This window comes from Anomaloglossus baeobatrachus, chromosome 1 (assembly GCF_048569485.1).
Source record: "Anomaloglossus baeobatrachus isolate aAnoBae1 chromosome 1, aAnoBae1.hap1, whole genome shotgun sequence".
Taxonomy (NCBI): Eukaryota; Metazoa; Chordata; class Amphibia; order Anura; family Aromobatidae; genus Anomaloglossus; species Anomaloglossus baeobatrachus.
The window spans coordinates 893,217,825-893,243,123 of NC_134353.1; the positions used below are offsets into that span (position 1 = coordinate 893,217,825).

The window sequence follows — 25,299 nt, forward strand, 5'->3', positions numbered from 1 at the left end:
GGTGGCTTCAGGACAATGGACACAGGATGACTCCCTGCCGTGACCCTGTAGTAGGAGCTGCTAGCTAGTTAGCAAGGCTATGGAAATAGCCAGACAGAACGACTCCAGTAAAAAATGGTTCATATCTCGCAAGCCATATTTCCGATAAATATGGCAACCATAAAAATGGTGTCTCCGCATGTGGACGATGCCGGCACCCCCTTTTTATGGGAACAGGACATTGGGAAATACCCCAGGCGTGATATCAGCCATATGGGAACTCGTAGACAGGTCATGAGTCCCCTCGTTCTGTAGCTAAATTCATAACTGTCACAATGAGAGCATTGGCGTCCGCCTACGACGCTCCCAGGCAAAGTTATGGCCAATATCCCCTTTGCTGGATAATTCTGATCCATGCAGGGGGAGTGGCAGTGCTTCCCTGTGAGGTCACTAAGGTAGGAGGGGACCTGGATCTGCCCAGGTTGATAACCCTACTTCGGCCATTTTCCAGTGTTCTTCTGCTCGGGGGCCTGGTTGGGAAAGACCTGTGAGGGGGTTCCTGGAAACCTGGTCTACAGCGCCCCCCTGTGGCCAGACGCAACAAGGTAACTGCTGGAACTGTGTATGCCTGTTTGTAACCCATGCTTTATCTGTAACTGTACTCTGACATAACTGTATATTCTGTAGATTCCCTATTGTATATATTGTAGTTTCTAGTGTGCTTTAGGCGATTAAATTATATAATTAATCTTGGGCTGTTCTGTTATCTCGATCTTGAATCCCACGTCTGTGTGTTCGGCTAATAGTTACCGTAAATCGGTTGGTGGCAGCGAGTTGTGCCAAGGATTATTGTGGGGAGGCCAGTGAGATTCGGGAAGGTATTATATATTCCGCCCGCGGAGGTCGGGGGAATATATACCCTACTCTCACCGGGGACCCTTCAATAATCGGCATAAGTAGTATAGCGGCCTCCTTGCTTATTGTCGGGCAATTCCATAATTGGCCTGACTATAAGAGGGGCGCTAGAGAGCGCGTCACGTGCTCTGTCTGTCGGTCGGGAGGTATAAAGGAGGGGTGACCCCCACTTGTTACCCCCCGATTGTGACGTACTGGTAGCCAGCGCGGGGGATTTCTGAGTGACCCCCCGGTGGTTTGTGACATATTGGTGGCAAGCGGTGGGATCGAGATAATAGTGTGTGTGAGTGTGAGACCCATACTCCCAGACACTAAAGACTGCCTGCAGCAGCTGTGGCTGCTGGGGTCTTCAGACTAGCTCAACACTAGAGTGTCAGAGTGCAGATACTGTAAGGTGTGTGGAGGCATCAGGTGTCAGTTCTGTGTCAGTGACCAAAGTCTGCAACAATGGCTGATAGCACCAGGAGCAAAGCCAAAGGAATGGCCGATGCTCAGGCCAGAGACGATGAGGAGGTTGTCCACGAGCCCTCCAGGAGCCCGACGCCAGAGAACAGCTCTGCAGAGGACATCGCACAACCTGGGACTGCTGGACAAGATGAGGAGGAGCTCGCCCAAGGTTCCTCAACGAGCCAGATGCCAGCCCTCCGCTCTGCAATGGACAGTGAAGCACCAGGCTCCGCAGCGGGCCGCAGATCACCACGTGCCATTCCACCGAGCCTGGGAGGCTCGGATAGCCTTCTTCAAATGGCTATGGCCCTTCTCCAGGCTGGAGACCGGGATACCTACGAGATACTCATGGCAGAGCGCAGGGCAGAGCGGCAGGCAGCGCGTGAAGAGCGCCAGGCAGAGCGTGACTACCAGCTGCAGCTAGCTCAGCTCCGGCCCTCATCAGCCACACGTGACCTTCAAGACACCAAACTTCCAAAGGTCCGTGTTGAGGACTTCCCAGTGCTGGAGAAGGATGGAGACTTGGACTCTTTCTTGACTGCTTTTGAGCGGACTTGCTTGCAGCACCATCTGAACAAGGACCAGTGGGCCAAATACCTGACCCCCCGTTTAAGGGGTAAGGCCCTGGATATCCTTGGGGACTTGCCTGCTGAGGCAGATCAGGGCTACGACACCATCAAGCGGGCCCTGATCCAACAGTACAACCTCACCCCGGAGTCCTACCGCAAGAAGTTCCGGAGCCTACAGAAGGGACCAAAGGACTCCTGGGCTGACCACCGGCGGGCACTTGCCCGAGCTGCCGACCACTGGACCCAAGGCCTGCAGCTTTCCACCGGACCGGAGATCCTGGACTTGTTCATCACGGAGCAACTCTTGTGGAACTGCCCTGAGGATCTCCGCCAGTTCATCAGAGACCAGAAGCCAAAGGGATCCACGGCTACAGCTGCCCTGGCAGATGACTACACCAACAATCGGGCTCCTGAAGCCAGGAGAGCAGCCACCAGCAGCACCTGGAGAGGGGGTAAGATGAATTCTGCGACTGCCCCACCTGCCCCTAGACTGCAGGGGGTGTCCCCCTCAACTCCCCTCTCCAGGCCCGTGGTAGAGCCAAGACGGTGCCACCAGTGCAACCTACCTGGACACTTCAAGGCCATGTGCCCTCAGCGTCCCAAGGCCCCGGCTCCGTCCCCGTCCCAAGGGCCGCCCAAGGTGTATTGTGTGGGTGGGGGTGGTGGTAGGTCCCTGGACAGCTTCCAACCTGTCACCGTCGGCCAGTCTGTGACCATAGGACTGCGAGACAGCGCCTCGGAGGTGACTCTGGTGCGGCCTGAGATGGTGTCCCCCCAAGACTTGATCCCTGGAAAAACCCTCGCTGTCTCCGGGATTGGAGGCATTGACCCGGCGCTGCCTGTTGCTGACATTTATGTGGACTGGGGCGCAGGGCGAGGGGTGAGGGAGGTGGGGGTAACTGATCGGATCCCTGCAAACGTGCTACTTGGGACAGATTTGGGGCAAATAACCTCCCAGTTTGGCCCCGCCCCAAAGGCTGAACCTTCAGCCAGTACTGACAGGACTCCTGACAATGTTAATGTGTTATCTATGAATGATGTAAGGGAGGAGGGAGTGAACTCCGATATTTCTGCTTGCACAGACACCATAGACACACACGCAGCTGCAGCTGTGACAGGAGGGGAGGGGGTCAGAGACAGGTGTGACAATGCCTCTACAAGTAACCAGCCTGTGAGCTGGGATCTGTTGCCCTCTGCAGGGATAAGCAGAGAGCAGGGTGCTGCAGGGGGAGGACCAGTGTGTGGGGTGGGGGCTACCACAGCAAATGTGGGGTCCCCAGAGATTTCACAGCGGGGTTCTGTTGCTGCAGAGGGGGAACAGGCAGGTGAGATTGGGGCCGGTCCAGGAGCGGAAGTGCTCCCAGGTAAGATCTCGGTGCAGGGTTCCCCCACAACCGGGGTGTCAGGAAGCCAGGTAGGTCTGCCTGAACCGGCGACTTGGTCAGGAACGGAGGAGGAGCAGGCACGACCCACGGTCGCAGCGGCTGTGGCCGCTGTCACCCGCAGTGGGAGTGCTGGAAGCCAAGGGGCCTCCCGGAGGTCCGATAGCTCTTCCCCTTCTGACCAAGTGGCAGCCGAGTCAGGTGGAGGCCAGGACACAGGTCCCGGGGTACTGACCGAAGATGTGACAGTCTCGTCGATTCTGGCCACATCTGGTCAGGGGTTTCAGGCAGCGTTAGAAGCTGACGACAGCCTGAAAGCTCTAAAGGAGCAGGCGGCACAGCCTCCCTCGGACTCGGACCCGGAGCGAGTGGTCTGGGACCAAGGACGGCTGTACCGGGCCACGGTCCAGCAGGGTTCACCGGAGGCGTGGCCCAGGGACCGACAGTTGGTGGTACCCTATCCGTTCCGGACGGAGTTGTTGCGGATCGCACATGAGATTCCGATGGCCGGACACCTAGGGATCGCTAAGACCAAGGCCAGGTTAAACCAGCATTTCTACTGGCCAAAAATGGGGGCCGATGTGGCTGCCTACTGCCGTTCGTGTGAAACCTGTCAGAGAGTGGGGAAGGCGGGGCCACACCCCAAAGCCCCACTGGTATCTCTGCCAATCATCGATGAGCCTTTCAGGAGGGTGGCTGTGGATCTGGTCGGCCCGCTGGCCATCCCCAGCAGCTCCGGGAAACGCTTCATACTGACGGTAGTGGACTATGCCACCCGGTACCCAGAAGCAGTGGCCTTGTCGTCCATTCGGGCTGACAAGGTGGCCACCGCATTGCTGGAGATTTTCTCCCGAGTGGGTTTTCCCCAGGAAATGCTCACTGACCGGGGGACCCAATTCATGTCCCAGCTGATGGAGGCCCTCTGTAAGCAAGTCCAGGTGCGACATCTGGTGGCCAGCCCGTACCATCCACAGACTAATGGCCTGTGCGAGCGGTTCAATGGCACCTTAAAGCAGATGCTTAAGATGTTGGTCGACTCCCATGGGCGTGACTGGGAGCGGTATCTCCCACACCTGTTATTTGCTTACCGGGAGGTTCCACAGGCCTCAACAGGATTCTCACCGTTTGAGCTCCTGTACGGGCGACGTGTGCGGGGCCCCCTGGCTCTGGTGAAAGAGGCTTGGGAAGGGGATTTGGCCACCCCTGGAGTGTCGGTTATCGAGTATGTCATGCGCTTCCGGGACAAAATGCAGGCCTTGACGCAACTGGTACACGACAATATGGCTCAAGCCCAGGCCGATCAGAAGCGTTGGTACGACCAGAACGCTTGTGAGAGGACCTACCAAGTGGGTCAAGAGGTGTGGGTACTGGTCCCCGTACCACAGGACAAGCTTCAGGCAGCCTGGGAAGGCCCATACCTCGTGTACCAGCAGCTCAACCCTGTGACGTACCTGGTCACCCTGGACCCTGCCCGTGGAAGGCGGAAGCCCTTCCATGTGAACATGATGAAGGCACATCATGAGCGGGAGGCATGTGCGCTCCCCGTGTGCAACCTGCCCGAGGAGGGAGAAGCGGAAACCCTCTTGGATATGCTAGCCCAGGTTAGGGCAGGCGGATCCATTGAGGATGTGGAGGTTGGCCACCAGCTCTTGGAGGACCAACGGTCCCAGCTGTGGGCCACCCTCCTCCCCTTCCGGGGGTTGTTTACCAACCAGCCCGGAAGGACTGACTTGGCTGTCCATCACGTGGACACTGGGGATCATCCCCCGATCCGGCGTTCAGCATATCGGGTCTCCCTGGAGGTGCAGCAACACATGCGCCAGGAGATTGACGAGATGCTGGAGCTGGGGGTGATCCAGGCATCCAACAGCGCTTGGGCCTCGCCTGTAGTCCTCGTCCCTAAGAAGGACCGAACCACTCGGTTCTGCGTGGACTACAGGGGGCTCAATGCTGTCACGGTCGCCGATGCGTACCCAATGCCACGCATCGATGACCTGCTCGATCAGTTGGCCGGGGCTCAGTACCTGACCATCATGGACCTGAGCCGGGGATATTGGCAGATCCCCCTGACTCGCAAGGCCAGGGAACGCTCTGCCTTTATTACCCCATTTGGACTGTACGAGTCCACGGTGATGCCATTCGGGATGAGGAATGCCCCTGCCACTTTCCAGCGGATGGTCAACACCCTGCTCAAGGGACTTGAAGGGTACGCGGCCGCGTACCTGGATGACATTGCCGTCTTCAGTCCCACCTGGGAGGACCACCTAGAGCATCTAGCACAGGTGCTCAGGCGGATCCACCGGGCAGGTTTGACCATCAAGCCGGGAAAGTGTCAGCTGGCCATGAGCGAGGTCCAGTACCTCGGTCACCGGGTAGGTGGGAGAACCCTGAAGCCCGAGCCTGAGAAGGTGGAAGCCATCGCATCCTGGCCCACCCCCAGGACCAAGAAGCAGGTGATGTCCTTCTTGGGGACCGCTGGGTACTATAGGAGGTTTGTTCCATGCTATAGTAGCCTGGCAAAGCCCTTGACGGACCTCACCAAGAAGAAGCTGCCCTCTGCAGTCGATTGGACAATGGACTGCGAGACAGCCTTCCGGGCCCTAAAGGACGCCCTGTCCAGCCCGCCCGTGCTACAGGCAGCCGACTTCACGCGGCCGTTTGTAGTACAGACCGACGCCAGTGACTTCGGCCTCGGTGCGGTGCTCAGCCAGGTGGACTCTGCGAGCCAAGAGCACCCAGTCTTGTACCTGAGCAGGAAGCTGTTACCAAGGGAAGTGGCCTATTCTACAATGGAGAAGGAGTGCCTGGCCATAGTGTGGGCCCTGCAGCGTCTGCAACCCTATCTATACGGGCGCCACTTCATCGTGGAGACGGACCACAATCCCCTCAGCTGGTTGCACACCGTCTCTGGGACGAATGGGCGATTGTTGCGATGGAGCCTTGCGCTCCAGCAATACAACTTCACCATTCGCCACAAAAGGGGCCGTGACCACGGTAACGCAGACGGGCTGTCCCGACAAGGAGAGGTCGCGGACGGGCGCACGGGGGAACACCGGAGTGTGCTGCCCCCTAGCGCCCTCAAAAGGGGGGAGGTGTGAGGTAAATCCGGAGATATGACGATAAATCATGACATTCAAGTCATGTCAGGAAGCCCTCTCCTGGTGTCACTACCCCCTTCCCTTCACACAACTGGTTTAGCAACAAATCCATGGCCATGTCCTGTGATATGGAAATTAGGTGGCTTCAGGACAATGGACACAGGATGACTCCCTGCCGTGACCCTGTAGTAGGAGCTGCTAGCTAGTTAGCAAGGCTATGGAAATAGCCAGACAGAACGACTCCAGTAAAAAATGGTTCATATCTCGCAAGCCATATTTCCGATAAATATGGCAACCATAAAAATGGTGTCTCCGCATGTGGACGATGCCGGCACCCCCTTTTTATGGGAACAGGACATTGGGAAATACCCCAGGCGTGATATCAGCCATATGGGAACTCGTAGACAGGTCATGAGTCCCCTCGTTCTGTAGCTAAATTCATAACTGTCACAATGAGAGCATTGGCGTCCGCCTACGACGCTCCCAGGCAAAGTTATGGCCAATATCCCCTTTGCTGGATAATTCTGATCCATGCAGGGGGAGTGGCAGTGCTTCCCTGTGAGGTCACTAAGGTAGGAGGGGACCTGGATCTGCCCAGGTTGATAACCCTACTTCGGCCATTTTCCAGTGTTCTTCTGCTCGGGGGCCTGGTTGGGAAAGACCTGTGAGGGGGTTCCTGGAAACCTGGTCTACAGCGCCCCCCTGTGGCCAGACGCAACAAGGTAACTGCTGGAACTGTGTATGCCTGTTTGTAACCCATGCTTTATCTGTAACTGTACTCTGACATAACTGTATATTCTGTAGATTCCCTATTGTATATATTGTAGTTTCTAGTGTGCTTTAGGCGATTAAATTATATAATTAATCTTGGGCTGTTCTGTTATCTCGATCTTGAATCCCACGTCTGTGTGTTCGGCTAATAGTTACCGTAAATCGGTTGGTGGCAGCGAGTTGTGCCAAGGATTATTGTGGGGAGGCCAGTGAGATTCGGGAAGGTATTATATATTCCGCCCGCGGAGGTCGGGGGAATATATACCCTACTCTCACCGGGGACCCTTCAATAATCGGCATAAGTAGTATAGCGGCCTCCTTGCTTATTGTCGGGCAATTCCATAATTGGCCTGACTATAAGAGGGGCGCTAGAGAGCGCGTCACGTGCTCTGTCTGTCGGTCGGGAGGTATAAAGGAGGGGTGACCCCCACTTGTTACCCCCCGATTGTGACGTACTGGTAGCCAGCGCGGGGGATTTCTGAGTGACCCCCCGGTGGTTTGTGACACAGTGTTTTGTCTTCCTGGCGCTGGAGTTTGGCACATCGCAGATCAGGTTGACAAAACACTGGAAAAGGCTAGTGAGGGTCTAGCGGTCATGGTGCACATCGTCACAAATGACAATGTTAGAGGTAGGTGGAAGGTCCTTAAAGATGATTTCAGGGAATTGGGCTGCAAGGCGAAGGCAAGTACCTCAAAAGGTGGTGTTTTGTGAAATTCTGCCTGTACCACATGCCACACCAGAGAGGCAGCGGGAGATTAGGGAGGTAAACAAGTGGCTCAGAAACTGGGGTAGGAAAGAGGGTTTAGGGTTTTTGGAGAACTGGCCTGACTTCTCTGTTGGCTACAGGCTCTATGGTAGGGATGGGCTGCACCTCAATGGGGAGGGTGCAGCTGTGCTGGGGGGAAAATGGCTAAAAGGTTGGAGAAGTGTTTAAACTAAAGACTGAGGGGAAAGGCAAACACTGTACAGGAGGCGAAAATAGTACAGTGACCTGGGTATAAGTAATGAAATTGGGAGTGGTATGAGGGTGGAGGGGGGTGACAGTCAATACAGTAAGCAGAAAAAAAACAAGGAGGTACAGAAAAATACATAAAGTGCATGTATACTAATGGAAGTGGCAGAAAATACTTATCCCAACTGGTTCAGGACCCAAGAAGGGAATCACAAGCCTAATATCCAATTTGACTGCATGTCAAATATAAAATCAGGGGTCATTTAGGTTAATTTACGGGGTTTTTATAAAGCTGTGAAATGTTTATCACCTGGCCCTTCCTAACAATGACATGAACAAGCCATAACCCTAACAGGTTAATTAAGGTCTGAAACCTTGGCCAAACTTATCTGAGCACACAAATAGGGTGTCTAAACTTTTGATATTATCCGACTGCACCCAGAGCAGAGGGGAGAGGCTCCTGCTGCAGCCAGCTGTCTTAATAACACATACAGACATACAGAACAATGAGGTGGAGCAGAAAAACATGTCCGAGCTTCTGAGACGCAGAAGATTATTTTATGCAATTCCATTAAGTAATTGTTATATGAGACAACATAGGATCAAAGAAAGGAAGTCAAAAGAAATTGCGGAGATTTTATCTAAAGGTTTTTAATTTTTTTGTGTTTGATATTTCTCTTTGCTTATGTCTGACATCTATTAGGATATTTTCTGTGCTATATGAATGTACTGTGCTTTTAACACAAAAAAAAAAATTATATAATATATATATATAAAAAAAATATAATATATTATTAATATATATATATATATATATATATATATATATATATATATATATATATATATATATATATATATATATATATATATATATATATATATATATATATATATATATATATATATATATATCACTAAACAGCACTCACCTGAGATGGCATTAGTAACGGACATGAGTGGGGAGTGCAGGGCAGGAGTGACTCCCCACACAGTGTGGTATCCCACAATCCCAGCCAGGCCAAAGGTGGTCACCATCTGGGTGAAGGCAGAATGAGGGGAGGCAATACCGAGTCCTAACAGTGTGCCGAGGCCTGTTGGGGTGCAAAATAATACATTTTAATATAGTAAATCCATTTCTTGCACGTAATAAACATGTGAAGTACAAGGTCTCTATACCGGTGGTGTATGCGGTGGCGTTGGTCATCGTCTTTCTAAAGGGGGAAACAGAAGCCGCCTTCTCAGCTTCCAGCTCAGCCACGGACTTGGGTTTTGCAGGCGCTGCGGTTGGGACATTATTAGGCTGTGGTGCTGGGAAGATCGTTCTCCCATCCTACCATGGAAAAAAAATAAATACAAAAGTATAAGATTGTCAGAGAAATGTGAGCAACTTATAAAAATGTATACAGAAAGATGCCTTGTCTCTCGTCATAGATCTATTTTTACAGAAATAGTACAAAAGAAGTCCATAAAGTGTCTTGGGCGCCTCTACCACGTACTAGGCCCCCTGGTCTACCTTGGCCCAGTATCCAGTCACTTCTGCACCTACAATTCTTTGTCTGTCACCCTTGGTGCCTCTGCGCTGTACTAAGCCCCTAATCTACCATGCTCTGGCAAGCAATTCAGTTCTCCAAGGCTGCCAGACCAGGGTAGTGTCTACTTCTGCATTGGCAATTTTTTTGCCCGGCATTTTTGGCGCCTTTGCCATTTACTAGAAGTCCATATTTACCTCAGTCTGACATTCCGTTCTGTACTCCATGGTATCCGGACCAGGGTAGTGTTCACTTCTGCGCCTTACTAAGCCCCTAATCTACCATGCTTAGGCATCTAATTCAGTCCTCCAATATTGCCGGACCAGGGTGGTGTTCACTTCTGCACCTCCAATTCTTTGGCAGTCACTCTGAGTGCCTCTGCGCAGTACTAAACCCCTAATCTACCATGTTCTGAGATCAAATTCAGTCCTCCAAGGCTGCCGGACCAGGGTAGTCCTCACTTCTACACTGGCAATTTTTTTGCCTGGCATCTTGATGACTTTGCCACTTACTAGGAGTCTGTATTTCCCTCAGTCTGGCATCCAGTTCTGTACTCCACGGCATCTGGACCAGGGTATTATTCAGGTCTGCACTGGCAAATCTTTGCTCGATGCCACACTCCCCAGCGAGACAGGGACAGCGTAAGCCTCACTCCCTCACTTGACAGGGACAGAGTATGGCCCAGAGTCGTCCAGCTGAGGACTGTCGGCACAGAAGTTCACACTCCCCTGGTCCGGCTGCCATGGAGGACCGAACTGGATGCCAAACCAGGGAAATCTTGGGTCTCTGTGCTGATCTATAGTGTAGGGGGAATCGCTGCGTTATTAGGCAGATTTACTCTTCAGGGCTGCAGTAATGGCAGTCACACTGCCCGTCACTTGGCATGTCCACAAAGTAAATGTAAAAGTGCAAAAAAAGTTGACTAAAAATTTAGCACCTTGATGGAAAGGACTTTATTGTCTCTCTGGAAAAATTACTTTAGCGCTGCTAAATTTCATAAATCTTGCACTTTTTTTCACTCCATGTTGCATTTTCCTGCTGTCTATATGATGTATGACACAAACAGTTGTGTAAGTGAGGTCATCAGCCTTGGCATGAGTGCTAACGTCTGGGAACTTCAAGCCGGTCTACTAGTGTGTGTACACTTGTCTATAGCTTCTGAGTGTAGTCAAATATAGGACAGTGGCTGTAACTGACGTCTACATAAAGCCACCCAGGTTTTTGGCATGCCCCCCCGCTCAGCCTGTCCTGTCACACCAGCTTAAAATTGTTCCCTTAACCCAATTAAGGATTATTAGAATTTGAAAAATTTGGCTACAGATTAGTGGAATTTCTAAAATATTATATACAGTGATCCCTCACCGATCGCGGGAGTTACATTCCAGAGACCCCGCAATAGGTGAAAGTCCGCGAAGAAGCAGACTTATATTTACTTTATTATGGTATTTACACATTTTTCAGATTATAAGACGCACATTTCCTTCCAAAAATTTGGGAGGAAAATGATGGGTGAGTCATGTAAGCCGAATGTAGCTTACCGGGGGGTGATGGAGAGGAGTCACAGGAGGCAGGGGTAATGCTGCAGGCGGTGCTGGTGCTCACTGCAGCCAACGAGGCAGGGGCCGTTCTGAAAAAGTTGGTAGTGTGGGCTTCAAATAATGGCGCCCAGAGTCGGCGCATGCGCAGATTAAAGTTCCTGGCTCAATGTCACCTCTGTGCACGCGCTGCCTCCTGCCCACTGATCTACCAGCAGCGAACTTAAGGAAATTGGCGCCCAGAGGTGGTGCATGCGCAGATGGGATCTTGGCTGGTCATTGAGCATGTAGCTCAATCTGCACATGCGCCGACTATGGGCGCCATTTCTTTGAAGTCCGCACTGTAGACAGTTTCTGGATGTCCCCGCTTCACAGCGATCATCTGGCACACCTGCCGCACTATCACCCTGCTCCACCACCGCCCCTGCCTCCTCTGACCCCGCTCCACCACTGCTGCTGCCCTCACCAACGGATTATAAAATGGACCCCATATTTTATTTTTCCCCCCTAAATTGGGGTGCGTCATAATAAAGTTGTTCTTTAAAACCCGTGATACAGTGAAGCCGCAATAAGAGAATGCGATATAGCGGGGGACGACTGTATATTATATATAACACACAAATTTCTTTAATCCATCTGACTGTCTGCCCCTATTTTTTAATAAGCCGAAAACCAGAGCAGGATCATTGCTGCCAATCCCACATTAAAATAGCAGCAAAACTGTCGCCTCCGGTGATTTACGGCCTGGCTTTTGCTCATTACTGGGTTATTGTTATGTGCCGCTTCTTTTCAAACAAAAGAGTAAACAATTGTTCTGGAAAGGCTCGCACGTCTCGCAAAAATCACTTATTAAAACAGAGCTGGCACGGGAGCCGTGTAATTAGACCGTGTGCGCAAAATACAAAGCAAATAAGAGACGAAGGCTGCGTCATCCGGGCCCAGGCTGAACACCAGGCTGCGGTGCTGGGACCTGGCGGGGGCAGCCATGATGGCAGCCAGTAATTAGTGTGCGCAGTGGGCTTACGCCGAGACATTTAATAAACTGTTATGTACTTTCAACTCTGTATTAAAATGTATTTACTGCTGGAAGGAGACAAGGTCTGAACCTGTACAAAGGCGAGGGCAAATCAACTGCAGAAGACCCCGCCGTGCAAGAAGAAAACTAGCAAGCCGCTGCCAAAGAATCAGAACTACATTAATAACATAGATCCCTGCGAAACCAGACACATGCAATAATGAAAGTACATCTGCACCACGAGGTCCTCCCAGACAGGGGCCCCCCACAACCTATAGATTACCTATGGCTGCATTCACATGTCCTTGGGCTAACGTAAGCAATACAATAAGTGTTCTATTAGCAGGAGTCCATCACTATAGGACTGCGTGTCTCGTGCCTCCTGGTCCTCCCGCTCTGTGTAACCCTGCCTCCACCACTAATTAGCAGCTTTATGACTGGGCAGACAGTGACAACATATACACAGGGGATATAGATTGTGTGTGTGTGTGTGTGTGTGTGTGTGTGTGTGTGTGTGTATTAAAAATATATATATATATATATATATATATATTTGCCTTATTCTGTCTGTCTGTCATGCTTCAAAATTGTGTCCTTACGGTGACATTGTGTCCTTACGGTGACACAAAGCTGATTGGCCTCTCGCCCCGGCACCCTGCAGGCATTGGCAACTCGGCCACGCCACGCCACGCCCTCCTGACGCAATGGACGTTAGCTCTTCCCCCCCCCCGCGCATTCCCCGAACTGACACGGTCACGGCTCCCAGGTGAGTACTGTACAACCCCCCCCCCACGGGAGCCCACATCAGCGTACGCCGCCAACCCAGCCGACGCTTACCCTCGCATTGCTGGTCTTGCCGCCGTATGCTGGTGTGGGCTCCCGTGCGAGTGGGGGACGTGATGCGCTGGTAACCATCCTAGCATACTTACCAGCACATCAAGGTCCTGCAGCGGCGGAAGATCCACACGCACACACATAACAGCACACACACATACACATACACACACATCAGATCACACTCACTCTCACAAACACCTCACACACACATCGCATCCACACACTCACAGCATCCGGCGATATCGCTTGCTTCTCGGCCTCGATACTATGCTGTTGTGACCTTCCAGGACCTGCCGGAGGATCACATGGCCAGAAGCATGTGGTATCTCCGGATGTTGTGAGTATGAGCGCGTATGTGCAATATAGTCAATGTGTGTGTGTGTGAGTGTATGCGATCGGGTGTGTGTCGGTGTGTGTGGGTGTATGCGATCGGGTGTGTGTCGGTGTGTGTGAGTGTATGCGATCGGATCTGTGAGTGTCGGCAGAGGAGCATGGCGTGCTGGAGGTGGCTGGGAGGAGAGAGGCTGATCCTGGGGAAGGCTGGGATGGGGAGGCTGATGCTGGGGACAGAGAGGCTGATGCTGGGATGAGAGAGGCTGATGCTGGGATGAGAGAGGCTGATGCTGGGATGAGAGAGGCTGATGCTGGGATGAGAGAGGCTGATGCTGGGATGAGAGAGGCTGATGCTGGGGACAGAGAGGCTGATGCTGGGGACAGAGAGGCTGATGCTGGGGACAGAGAGGCTGATGCTGGGGACAGAGAGGCTGATGCTGGGGACAGAGAGGCTGATGCTGGGGACAGAGAGGCTGATGCTGGGGACAGAGAGGCTGATGCTGGGGACAGAGAGGCTGATGCTGGGGACAGAGAGGCTGATGCTGGGGACAGAGAGGCTGATGCTGGGATGAGAGAGGCTGATCCTGGGATGAGAGAGGCTGATCCTGGGGAAGGCTGGGATGAGAGAGGCTGATCCTGGGGAAGGCTGGGATGGAGAGGCTGATGCTGGGGACAGAGAGGCTGATGCTGGGGACAGAGAGGCTGATGCTGGAGACAGAGAGGCTGATGCTGGAGACAGAGAGGCTGATGCTGGGGACAGAGAGGCTGATGCTGGGGACAGAGAGGCTGATGCTGGGGACAGAGAGGCTGATGCTGGGGACAGAGAGGCTGATGCTGGGGACAGAGAGGCTGATGCTGGGGACAGAGAGGCTGATGCTGGGGACAGAGAGGCTGATGCTGGGGACAGAGAGGCTGATGCTGGGGACAGAGAGGCTGATGCTGGGGACAGAGAGGCTGATGCTGGGGACAGAGAGGCTGATGCTGGGGACAGAGAGGCTGATGCTGGGGACAGAGAGGCTGATGCTGGGGACAGAGAGGCTGATGCTGAGGACAGAGAGGCTGATGCTGGGGACAGAGAGGCTGATGCTGGGGACAGAGAGGCTGATGCTGAGGACAGAGAGGTTGATGCTGGGGACAGAGAGGCTGATGCTGGGGACAGAGAGGCTGATGCTGGGGACAGAGAGGCTGATGCTGGGGACAGAGAGGCTGATGCTGGGGACAGAGAGGCTGATGCTGGGGACAGAGAGGCTGATGCTGAGGACAGAGAGGCTGATGCTGGGGACAGAGAAGCTGATGCTGGGGACAGAGAGGCTGATGCTGGGGACAGAGGCTGATGCTGGGGACAGAGAGGCTGATGCTGGGGACAGAGAGGCTGATGCTGGGGACAGAGAGGCTGATGCTGGGGACAGAGAGGCTGATGCTGGGGACAGAGAGGCTGATGCTGGGGACAGAGAGGCTGATGCTGGGGACAGAGAGGCTGATGCTGGGGACAGAGAGGCTGATGCTGGGAGGAGAGAGGCTGATGCTGCGGGTAGAGAGGCTGATGCTGGCGCAGCATGGCGGATGGAGCACGTTTGGGAGTGCGCAGCATGGTGGATGGAGCACGTTTGAGAGTGCGCAGCATGGCGGATGGAGCACGATGGGGAGTGCGCAGCATGGCGGATGGAGCATGTTTGGGAGTGCGCAGCATGGGGGATGGAGCACGATGGGGAGTGCGCTGCATGGCGGATGGAGCACGATGGGGAGTGCGGAGTATGGCGGATGGAGCACGTTTGGGAGTGCGCAGCATGGCGGATGGAGCACGTTTCGGAGTGCGCAGCATGGCGGATGGAGCACGTTTCGGAGTGCGCAGCATGGCGGATGGAGCACGTTTGGGAGTGCGCAGCATGGCGGATGGAGCACGTTTGGGAGTGCGCAGCATGTGGGATGGAGCACGATGGGGAGTGCGCAGCATGGCGGATAGACACGTTTGGGAGTGCGCAGCATGGGGGATGGAGCACGATGGGGAGTGCGCTGCATGGCGGATGGAGCACGTTTACGAGTGCGAAGGATGGGAGATGGAGCATGATGGGGGGTGCGCAGCATAGGGGATGGAGCACGATGGCACTGCACAACACACACACACACACACTGGGAACCACAAACAACTGCCCTACACAGACACCCACACACAGACAACGCTGCACACACAAATATACGCACATACCGCACAACACACACATTGCACAAAACATACCTCCCCCCAAAACACACCACACACACACAAACCGCGCAACACACACACAACGCTACAGACACACAGCGCTCCACAAACAACGCAACACACAAACAACACCACTCTCACCCCCCGCCACACCCAGACAACACCCAGAACATGTACAGCGCCCTACACAAACACTTGGTAACTACACACAACAATATATATAACAAAAATCATACATGAACTACACAATACGTAAATTCTAGAATACCCGATGCGTAGAATCGGGCCACCTTCTAGTCTATATATATAATTGCCTTATTCTGTCTGTCTGTCTGTCTGTCTGTCTGTCATGCTTCAAAATTGTGTCCTTCCGGTGACATTGTGTCCTTACGGTGACACAAAGCTGATTGGCCGCTGGGCTCGCCATGGCCCCGCCCCCCCACACCGATTGGCCGCTCACCCAGGCTGCGCCCCCACGCGGATTGGCCAGCCGCTCGCCCAGGCTCCGCCCCCCCCACAGATTGGCCTCTTGCCCCGGCACCCTGCAGGCATTGGCAACTCGGCCACGCCACGCCCCGCCCCCCTCACGCAATGGACGTTAGCTCTGCCCCCCCCACCCCGCGCATTCCCCGAACTGACACGGTCACGGCTCCCAGGTGAGTACTGTACAACCCCCCCACCCCCTCCCCCCACGGGAGCCCACATCAGCGTACGCCGCCAACCCAGCCGACACTTACCCTCGCATTGCTGGCCTTGCCGCCGTATGCTGGTGTGGGCTCCCGTGCGAGTGGGGGACGTGATGCGCTGGTAACCATCCTAGCATACTTACCAGCACATCAAGGTCCTGCAGCGGCGGAAGATCCACACGCACGCACGTAACAGCACACACACATACACACACATCAGATCACACTCACTCTCACAAACACCTCACACACACCTCACACACACATCGCATCCACATACTCACAGCATCCGGCGATATCGCTTGCTTCTCGGCCTCGATACTGTGCTGTTGTGACCTTCCAGGACCTGATGGAGGATCACATGGCCAGAAGCATGTGGTATCTCCGGATGTTGTGAATGTGAGCGCGTATCTGCGATATCGTCAGTGTCTGTGTGTGTGAGTGTATGCGATCGGGTGTGTGTGAGTGTCGGGATCGGGTGTGTGTGAGTGTATGCGATCGTGTGTGTGTGAGTGTCGGGATCGGGTGTGTGTGAGTGTATGCGATCGTGTGTGTGAGTGTCGGCAGAGGAGCACGGCGTGCTGGAGGAGGCTGGGAGCAGAGAGGCTGATCTTGGGGAAGGCTGGGAGGGGGAGGCTGATGCTGGGGGAGACTGGGAGGAGAAGGCTGATGCTGAAGGAGGCTGGGAGGAGGAGGCTGGGAGGAAGGAGGCTGGGAGGAGAGAGGCTGATCCTGGGGAAGGCTGGGAAGGGGAGGCTGATGCTGAGGGAGGCTGGAAGGAGAGAGGCTGATGCTGGGGGAGGCTGGAAGGAGAGAGGCTGAGGCTGGGAGGAGAGAGGCTGATGCTGAGGGAGGCTGGGAGGGGAAAGCTGATGCTGGGGAAGGCTGGGAGGAAGGAGGCTGGGAGTAGAGAGGCTGATCCTGGGGAAGGCTGGGAGAGAGAGGCTGATGCTGAGGGAGGCTGGAAGGAGAGAGGCTGATGCTGCGGGAGGCTGGAAGGAGAGAGGCTGAGGCTGGGAGGAAAGAGGCTGATGCTGGGGAAGGCTGATGCTGAGGGAGGCTGGGAGGGGAAAGTTGATGCTGGGGAAGGCTGGGAGGACGGAGGCTGGGAGGAGAGAGGCTGATCCTGGGGAAGGCTGGGAGAGGGAGGCTGATGCTGGGAGAGGCTGGAAAGAGAGAGGCTGATGCTGGGGGAGGCTGGAAGAAGAGATGCTGATGCTGGGGGAGGCTGATGCTGGGGAACGCTGGGAGGAGAGAGGCTGATGCTGGGGACAGAGAGGAGAGGCTGATGCTGGGAGGAGAGAGGCTGATGCTGGGATGAGAGAGGCTGATGCTGGGAGGAGAGAGGCTGATGCTGGGGGAGGCTGGGAGGGGGAGGCTGATGCTGGGGGAGGCTGATGCTGGAGGAGGCTGATGCTGGAGGAGGCTGATGCTGGAGGAGGCTGATGCTGGAGGAGGCTGATGCTGGAGGAGGCTGATGCTGGAGGAGGCTGATGCTGGGGGAGGCTGATGCTGGGGGAGGCTGATGCTGGGGGAGGCTGGGACGAGGGAGGCTGATGCTTGGGGAGGCTGATGCTGGGGGAGGCTGGAAGGAGAGAGGCTGATGCTGGTGGAGGCTGATGCTTGGGGAGGCTGATGCTGGGGGAGACTGGGAGGGGAAGGCTGATGCTGAGGGAGGCTGGGAGGGAGAGGCTGGGAAGAAGGAGGCTGGGAGGAGAGAGGCTGATCCTGGGGAAGGCTGGGAAGGGGAGGCTGATGCTCAGGGAGGCTGGAAGGAGAGAAGCTGATGCTGGGGGAGGCTGGAAGGAGAGAGGCTGAGGCTGGGAGGAGAGAGGCTGATCCTGGGGAAGGCTAGGAGAGGGAGGCTGATGCTGGGGGAGGCTGAGGCTGGGAGGAGAGAGGCTGATGCTGGGAGGAGAGAGGCTGATGCTGGGAGGAGAGAGGCTGATGCTGGGAGGAGAGAGGCTGATGCTGGGAGGAGAGAGGCTGATGCTGAGGGCAGAGAGGCTGATGCTGGTGCAGCATGGGGGATGGTGCACGATGGGGGGTGCGCAGCATGGCGGATGGAGCACGATGAGGAGTGCACAGCATGGCGGATGGAGCACGTTTGGGAGTGCGCAGCATGGCGGATGGAGCACGTTTGGGAGTGCGCAGCATGGCGGATGGAGCATGTTTGGGAGTGCGCAGCATGGCGGATGGAGCACGTTTGGGAGTGCGCAGCATGGCGGATGGAGCACGTTTGGGAGTGCGCAGCATGGCGGATGGAGCACGTTTGGGAGTGCGCAGCATGGGGGATGGAGCACGTTTGGGAGTGCGCAGCATGGCGGATGGAGCACGTTTGGGAGTGCGCAGCATGGCGGATGGAGCACGATGGGACGTGCACAGCATGGCGGATGGAGCACGATGGGACGTGCACACCTCCCCCAACACACACAACACACCACACACACACTGGGAACCACAAACACCGCCCTACACAGACACCCACACACACAGACAACGCTGCACACACACAACACCCAACACACAAACACCGCGCCATACATAAATATACGCACATATCATGCAACACACACATTGCACAAAACATACCTCCCCCCAAAACACACCACACCCACACAAACCGTGCAACACATACACACACAACGCTACAGACACACAGCTCTCCACAAACAACGCAACACACGCAACACACACACAACACCGCTCTCACCCCCCGCCACACCCAGACAACACCCAGAACATGTACAGCTCCTACACAAACACTTCGTAACTACACACGACAACATCTATATATATATATATATATATATATATATATATAGATATATAGAACAAAAATCATACATTAACTACACAATACGTAAATTCTAGAATACCCGATGCGTAGAATCGGGCCACCTTCTAGTATATATATAATTGCCTTATTCTGTCTGTCTGTCTGTCATGCTCCAAAATTGTGTCCTTACGGTGACACAAAGCTGATTGGCCGCTGGGCTCGCCATGGCCCCGCCGCCCCCCCCCCCCCACGGATTGGCCTCTCGCCCCGGCTCTCTGCAGGCCCCGCCCCCCTCACGCAATGCACGCTCGCTCTGGCCCAACTGACACGGAGCTCCGACTCCCAGGTGAGTACACGCACACACACACACATCAGATCACACTCACTCTCACACACACCTCACACATCACATCCACACACTCACAACATCCTGGGATATCGCTTGCTTCTACACCGGCTCCGTCATGATCCCAGCAGCGCCAGACATAACCTTGCGATGCTGGGATCTTGACAGAGCCCGTGAACGCTGGTAACCATTATACACATCGGGTAACTAAGGTCCCTTGGTTACCCGATGTGTATCATAGTTACCAGTGTACACCGGCTCCCGGTACACATGTGCAGGGAGCCGGCATTATACTCCTCTCCCCCCAGGACTACTCCTCCTATTACAGTCCTCCTATTATACTCCTCTCTGAGTATAATAGGAGAACTATTATAGCATGGGGGATGTAGCACGATGGGGAGTGTGCAGCATGGGGATGTAGCACGATGGGGGGTGCGCAGCATGGGGGATGTAGCACGATGGGGGGTGCGCAGCATGGGGGATGGAGCACGATGGGGAGTGCGCAGCATGGGGGATGGAGCACGATGGGGGGTGCGCAGCATGGGGGATGTAGCACGATGGGGGGTGCGCAGCATGGGGGATGGAGCACGATGGGGAGTGCGCAGCATGGGGGATGGAGCACGATGGGGGGTGTGCAGCATGGGGTATGGAGCATGATGGGGAGTGCGCAGCATGGGGGATGTAGCACGATGGGGAGTGTGCAGCATGGGGGATGTAGCACGATGGGGGGTGCGCAGCATGGGGGATGGAGCATGATGGGGAGTGCGCAGCATGGGGGATGGAGCACGATGGGGAGTGCGCAGCATGGGGAATGGAGCACGATGGGGGGTGTGCAGCATGGGGGATGGAGCACGATGGGAGGTGCACACCTCCCCCGAACACACACACACACACAGGGAACCACAAACACCGCCATACACAGACACCCACACACACAGACAACGCTGCACACACACAACACCCAAACACCGCGGCATACATAAATATACGCACATACCGCACAACACACACATTGCACAAAACATACCTCCCCCCAAAACACACCACACCCACACAAACCGCGCAACACACACACACACACACACACCGCGACAGACACACAGCGCTACACAAACAACGCAACACACATACAACACCGCTCTCACCCCCCGCCATACCCAGACAACACCCAGAACATGTACAGCGCCCTACACAAACACTTGGTAACTATACACAACAACATCTATATCATATATATATATATATATATATATATATATATATATATATATATATATATATATATATATATATATATATATATATATATATATATATATATATATATATATATATATATATATATATATATATCTCTATATCTATAACAAAAATCATACATGAACTACACAATACGTAAATTCTAGAATACCCGATGCGTAGAATCGGGCCACCTTCTAGTATATATATATATATATATATATCTACAAACACACACACTATATTATATTTATAGCTAATAATAATAACAACAATAATAGTAATATTATTAATAAACTTATCTGGAACATCAACATCCGTAAAGATACCTGTTTTTGTTTATGAGGTTTCAGGCAGTTGTGGTCTCTTCTCTTCTCCCTGCAGAGAACCCTTGTGTCTCCACAACAAACAATTAACATGCTGTGGCTCGGAAAGCCGCACCACAGGTCAGTTTTCGCTGCGGACCGTACACGCACAGTGGGCATGGGATTTCTAGAAATCCCATCCACTTTGCTTGGACTACACTTCGCAGTATATTGGACACAGATGAAACATGAGGCATCCAAAACCCTATGAACCCTGATCGTGGACAGGCAGCCTTAGAGGCAGATGATGGCTGAATATCGGCCTCAGGCTTTGTAAATAGAGGGCTGTTCACAAAAGAAGGTTACACATTTCATAATGAACACCTGAGATTTTATGGACTGCAATACTTCTGCATTTACCTTCATGACTACTGTCCCTCTGATGACATGATCCATGGTCCCGTAGTCAAACTGATCCTTGATGTCATAGTGGTAGTTCTCCTTGTCTGGGCTGATGGCCTTCAGCAGTTTAATGATGTTGTTGGAGTAGAGCGTGCTCGCTTGGCTGGCCATTCGGCTCGGTAAATCTGTGTAGCCGACGTGCGTTACCCCCTACAGAAACATTACATAATATTAATAGCGGAAAGAAAGCTCGGTCTATAGAGCAGTCATCCTGCCTGACAGAAAGGGTTACCAGAGAACTAAATCCCATCACAATGGGTAGACAAGGTCTTCTGCTGATCCTAGACAGCCAGCCTAACAAGACTCTTCACATATGGTTTATCAGAGTCGACCACCATAACAACTGATCGGTCCACAGGATAGATGACAAACTGCTGATTGCTAATGGGTTGACCGCTGGAGACCACCATTAGTACCAAAAATAGGGGTTTAGAGTCCCACTGGAATCGAGCAGGCGCATCACCTCTCCATTAACTGCCTATCGGATTGATGAAGATGGCCAAGATAGTTTTATGGTGAGAGATCCCCTTATAAAAGAGTTTCCGTTTAAAGCCTTTTGGCATCTAATGGCCAGCGCTGGGTGAAAATAATAAAGATGAAACGTTACTCATGCTTCCCCAATCCAGTGCCGCCTGTCCGCCGTTGCTCTGGTCTCCATTTACAAAGTACATAGGTGATACAACAACTACTGCATCTCTGCTGCTGCCGGTAAACAGCGACAGGACCAGCGGCGCCAAATCGAGGGAACAGGGAAGAACATCTGATTTTATCATTTTAATCCAGTGCTGGACATTGGAGGCCAGAAGCCTAAGTGGACAATATTCTTATATTACAAATTATATATATATATATATATATATATATGTATATATGTATATATATATATATATATATATATATATATATATATATAATCTCTAGCTCTCTATGTATCTATACACACATATATAATAAATATATGTGTGTGTGTATATATGTACATTTATATATTATATAATATATAGAGATATATATACATATATATATATATGTATATATGTGATATTTATAGAGAGAGAGAGAGAGAGAGAGAAAGAGATAATAATGATAGATAGATAAATTAAATGAAATATGTATCTATATGAAATAAATATAAAATGTAATAATTAAGTGAGAGCAACACATGAATACATAAAACACATGGTGAGTGCACCCAATCTGGGAAGCCCGGTCTGTCCGAGTGACACCGTATTGCAGAGGGCTCAATATATTGCAAGGGTTACCATCCAGAAATTATATTAGAATGGCCAAAGATCAATTTTCCCCCATTTACCATCAGAGATCGATAATCAATATACCGCCTACGTTATCGTCATAGAACCAATCCCAATGACATGGCCATGGCGACACTTCATAAAATAAGGGATGTTTTGCTGGATAAAAGCCATGTTATATCGCAAAAATGTCATTAACTTTACTTTTTGATCATTCTTTTAGTGTCTTTTAGTGTCACTGGACAGGAGGAGGTCTGCGTTTACTTGTGCACGAGGCTCAGATGAGTCTCAGTCTCCGCATACAAGAATGAGTCTTAGTATTTAGGCAATGAGCCGACATGATAAAGAACCAACAAGAAACAATCCTGTGTATAGCTGACGTACCTTATGTACATACAGTTCTCCAGGTTTGGTCGTCTCTATATTTCCTCCTGCCTCTGACGCAAGGTCAACCACAACCGAACCTTCCTTCATTAATTCAATCATGTCTTTCCGGAACAAGATGGGCGCTCTTTTACCTGCAGAAATAACATCACAGTTACAGATAATCTGACTTACAGACCAGCGCTCCCCAACCAACGGCTCAAGAGGAGTCGGGGGCTCTGGTGCCAAGATCTGGGCAACTGCAGATATTATCATGCATCAACGTCTCTATAAAGTGTTATCAAAAGTTGGTAACAGAAGTGTCAGCGCAGTCACTGGCCAGTAACTGCAGGAAGAGACACCAGAGACGAGACAGGAATGGTTTATCACCATCCTTGCATTTCAGATAGAGCGATAGATAGATAGAGCGATAGATAGATAGAGCGATAGATAGATAGAGCGATAGATAGATAGAGCGATAGATAGATAGAGCGATAGATAGATAGAGCGATAGATAGATAGAGCGATAGATAGATAGAGCGATAGATAGATAGAGAGATAGATAGATAGAGCGATAGATAGACAGAGCGATAGACAGAGCGATAGACAGAGCGATAGACAGAGCGATAGACAGAGCGATAGACAGAGCCAGGGCTGTGGAGTCGGAGTCGTGGAGTCGGAGTCGGAGTCGGAGCTCATTTTGGTGGAGTCGGAGTCGGAGTCGGTATAAAATGCACCGACTCCGAAAATATATAATAAATTGGGGACAGGAGTGCAATGCAGAATGTGCTGAATATTTTACTAAATAACAACATTTAGTATAATGCTTATATTTAAGTGAAAAATTTATTGTAGTACAATGTGAATATCAGACATTTAATTGTTTTTATGATACAATAATCAAGATATTTGGATAGAACATAAAATATTTATTGGAATACAACTTTAGAACACAAAAAAACTAATAAATTGTAAATATGTAATATATATAATATATATATATATATATATACAGTGTATATACACACACACAAGATATATATGTAATCTACTGTATATTACATAGTGTATTACATATTTACAATTTATTACAGTTTTTTGTGTTCTAAAGTTGTATTCCAATAAATATATTTTATGTTCTATCCAAATATCTTGATTATTGTATCATAAAAATTATTAAATGTCTGATGTTCACATACACATATTCATGTACTACAATAAATTTTTCACCTAACTATAAGCAATATATGTAGGAGTCGGAGTCGGAGCCGGAGTCGGAGTCGGAGCCGGAGTCGGAGTCGGTGCAAGAGAATTTGAGGAGTCGGAGTCGGAGTCGAAGGTTTGGCTTACCGACTCCACAGCCCTGGACAGAGCGATAGACAGAGCGATTTATGTCTGTATGTTTATGTATGTGTGGTGCCATTAAAACACCATGAAGTATTTCCCCCAGAATTGTATTGCAATTACTTCGTTTCGATATGCACATTTTCGTTGTATGCATTGGAACAACAAAAAAGAAATTGTTGTCGTCCTCCTCTTAATATTTGGTTGCTCACCCTTTGGAATAAATATCTGCAATCAGTCACTTCCTATAACCATCAATAGCTTCTTCCACCTCTCACCTGGGATTTTGGACTCTTCTTTTATAAACTGCTCCAGGTCTCTCATATTTGAAGGCGTCTTCTCCCAGCAGCAATGTTAAGATCTCTCCACAGGTGTCAATGGGATTTAGATCCACACTCATTGCTGCCACTTCAGAACTCTCCAGCACTTTGCTTCTATCCATTTCTGGGGGTCTTCTTGAAGTATGTTTGGGGTCATTGTTCTAATTCAAGACTCATGATCTAGGACACAAACCCAGCTTTCTGACACTGGGCTCTACATTGCCACCCATCAGTTAATGTGTTCTTTTCTTTGTCGGCCTCATTCTGTTTTCATTAAACAGTAGAATGATGTGCTTTACCAAAAACCTCTGTCTTGGTCTCATCTGTCCACAAGACGCTTTCCCAGAAGGATTTTGGTTACTCACGTACATTTTGGCAAACTGCAGTCTAGCTTTATTTTTTTTATCTCTGTGTCAGCAGTGGGGTCCTCCTGGGTCTCCTACCATAGTGTTTAATTTCATTCAAATGTCAATGGATAGTCCATGCTGACGCTGATGCCCCCTGAGCCTGCAGGACAGCTTGAATTTCTTTAGAACTTGTTTGGGGCTGCTTAGACACCATCCGGACTATCCTGCATTGCAACTTTTCATCAATCTTTCTCTGTCGTCCACGTCCCGGGAGATTAGGTACAGT

At 51.6% G+C, this 25,299-nt stretch overlaps 1 protein-coding gene across 1 annotated transcript in view; it reads right to left on the reverse strand.

Moving 5' to 3' along the window:
* Positions 1-25,299, reverse strand: part of NNT (nicotinamide nucleotide transhydrogenase) — a 198,448-nt gene that overhangs the window by 110,722 nt on the left and 62,427 nt on the right. The window contains exons 8-11 of the mRNA XM_075326766.1: positions 23,024-23,157; positions 21,345-21,536; positions 9,294-9,447; positions 9,047-9,208 (exon numbers count right to left, since the gene is read on the reverse strand). Of these exons, the coding sequence (XP_075182881.1) occupies positions 9,047-9,208; positions 9,294-9,447; positions 21,345-21,536; positions 23,024-23,157 (642 nt within the window). The remainder of the gene's footprint in view (positions 1-9,046; positions 9,209-9,293; positions 9,448-21,344; positions 21,537-23,023; positions 23,158-25,299) is intronic.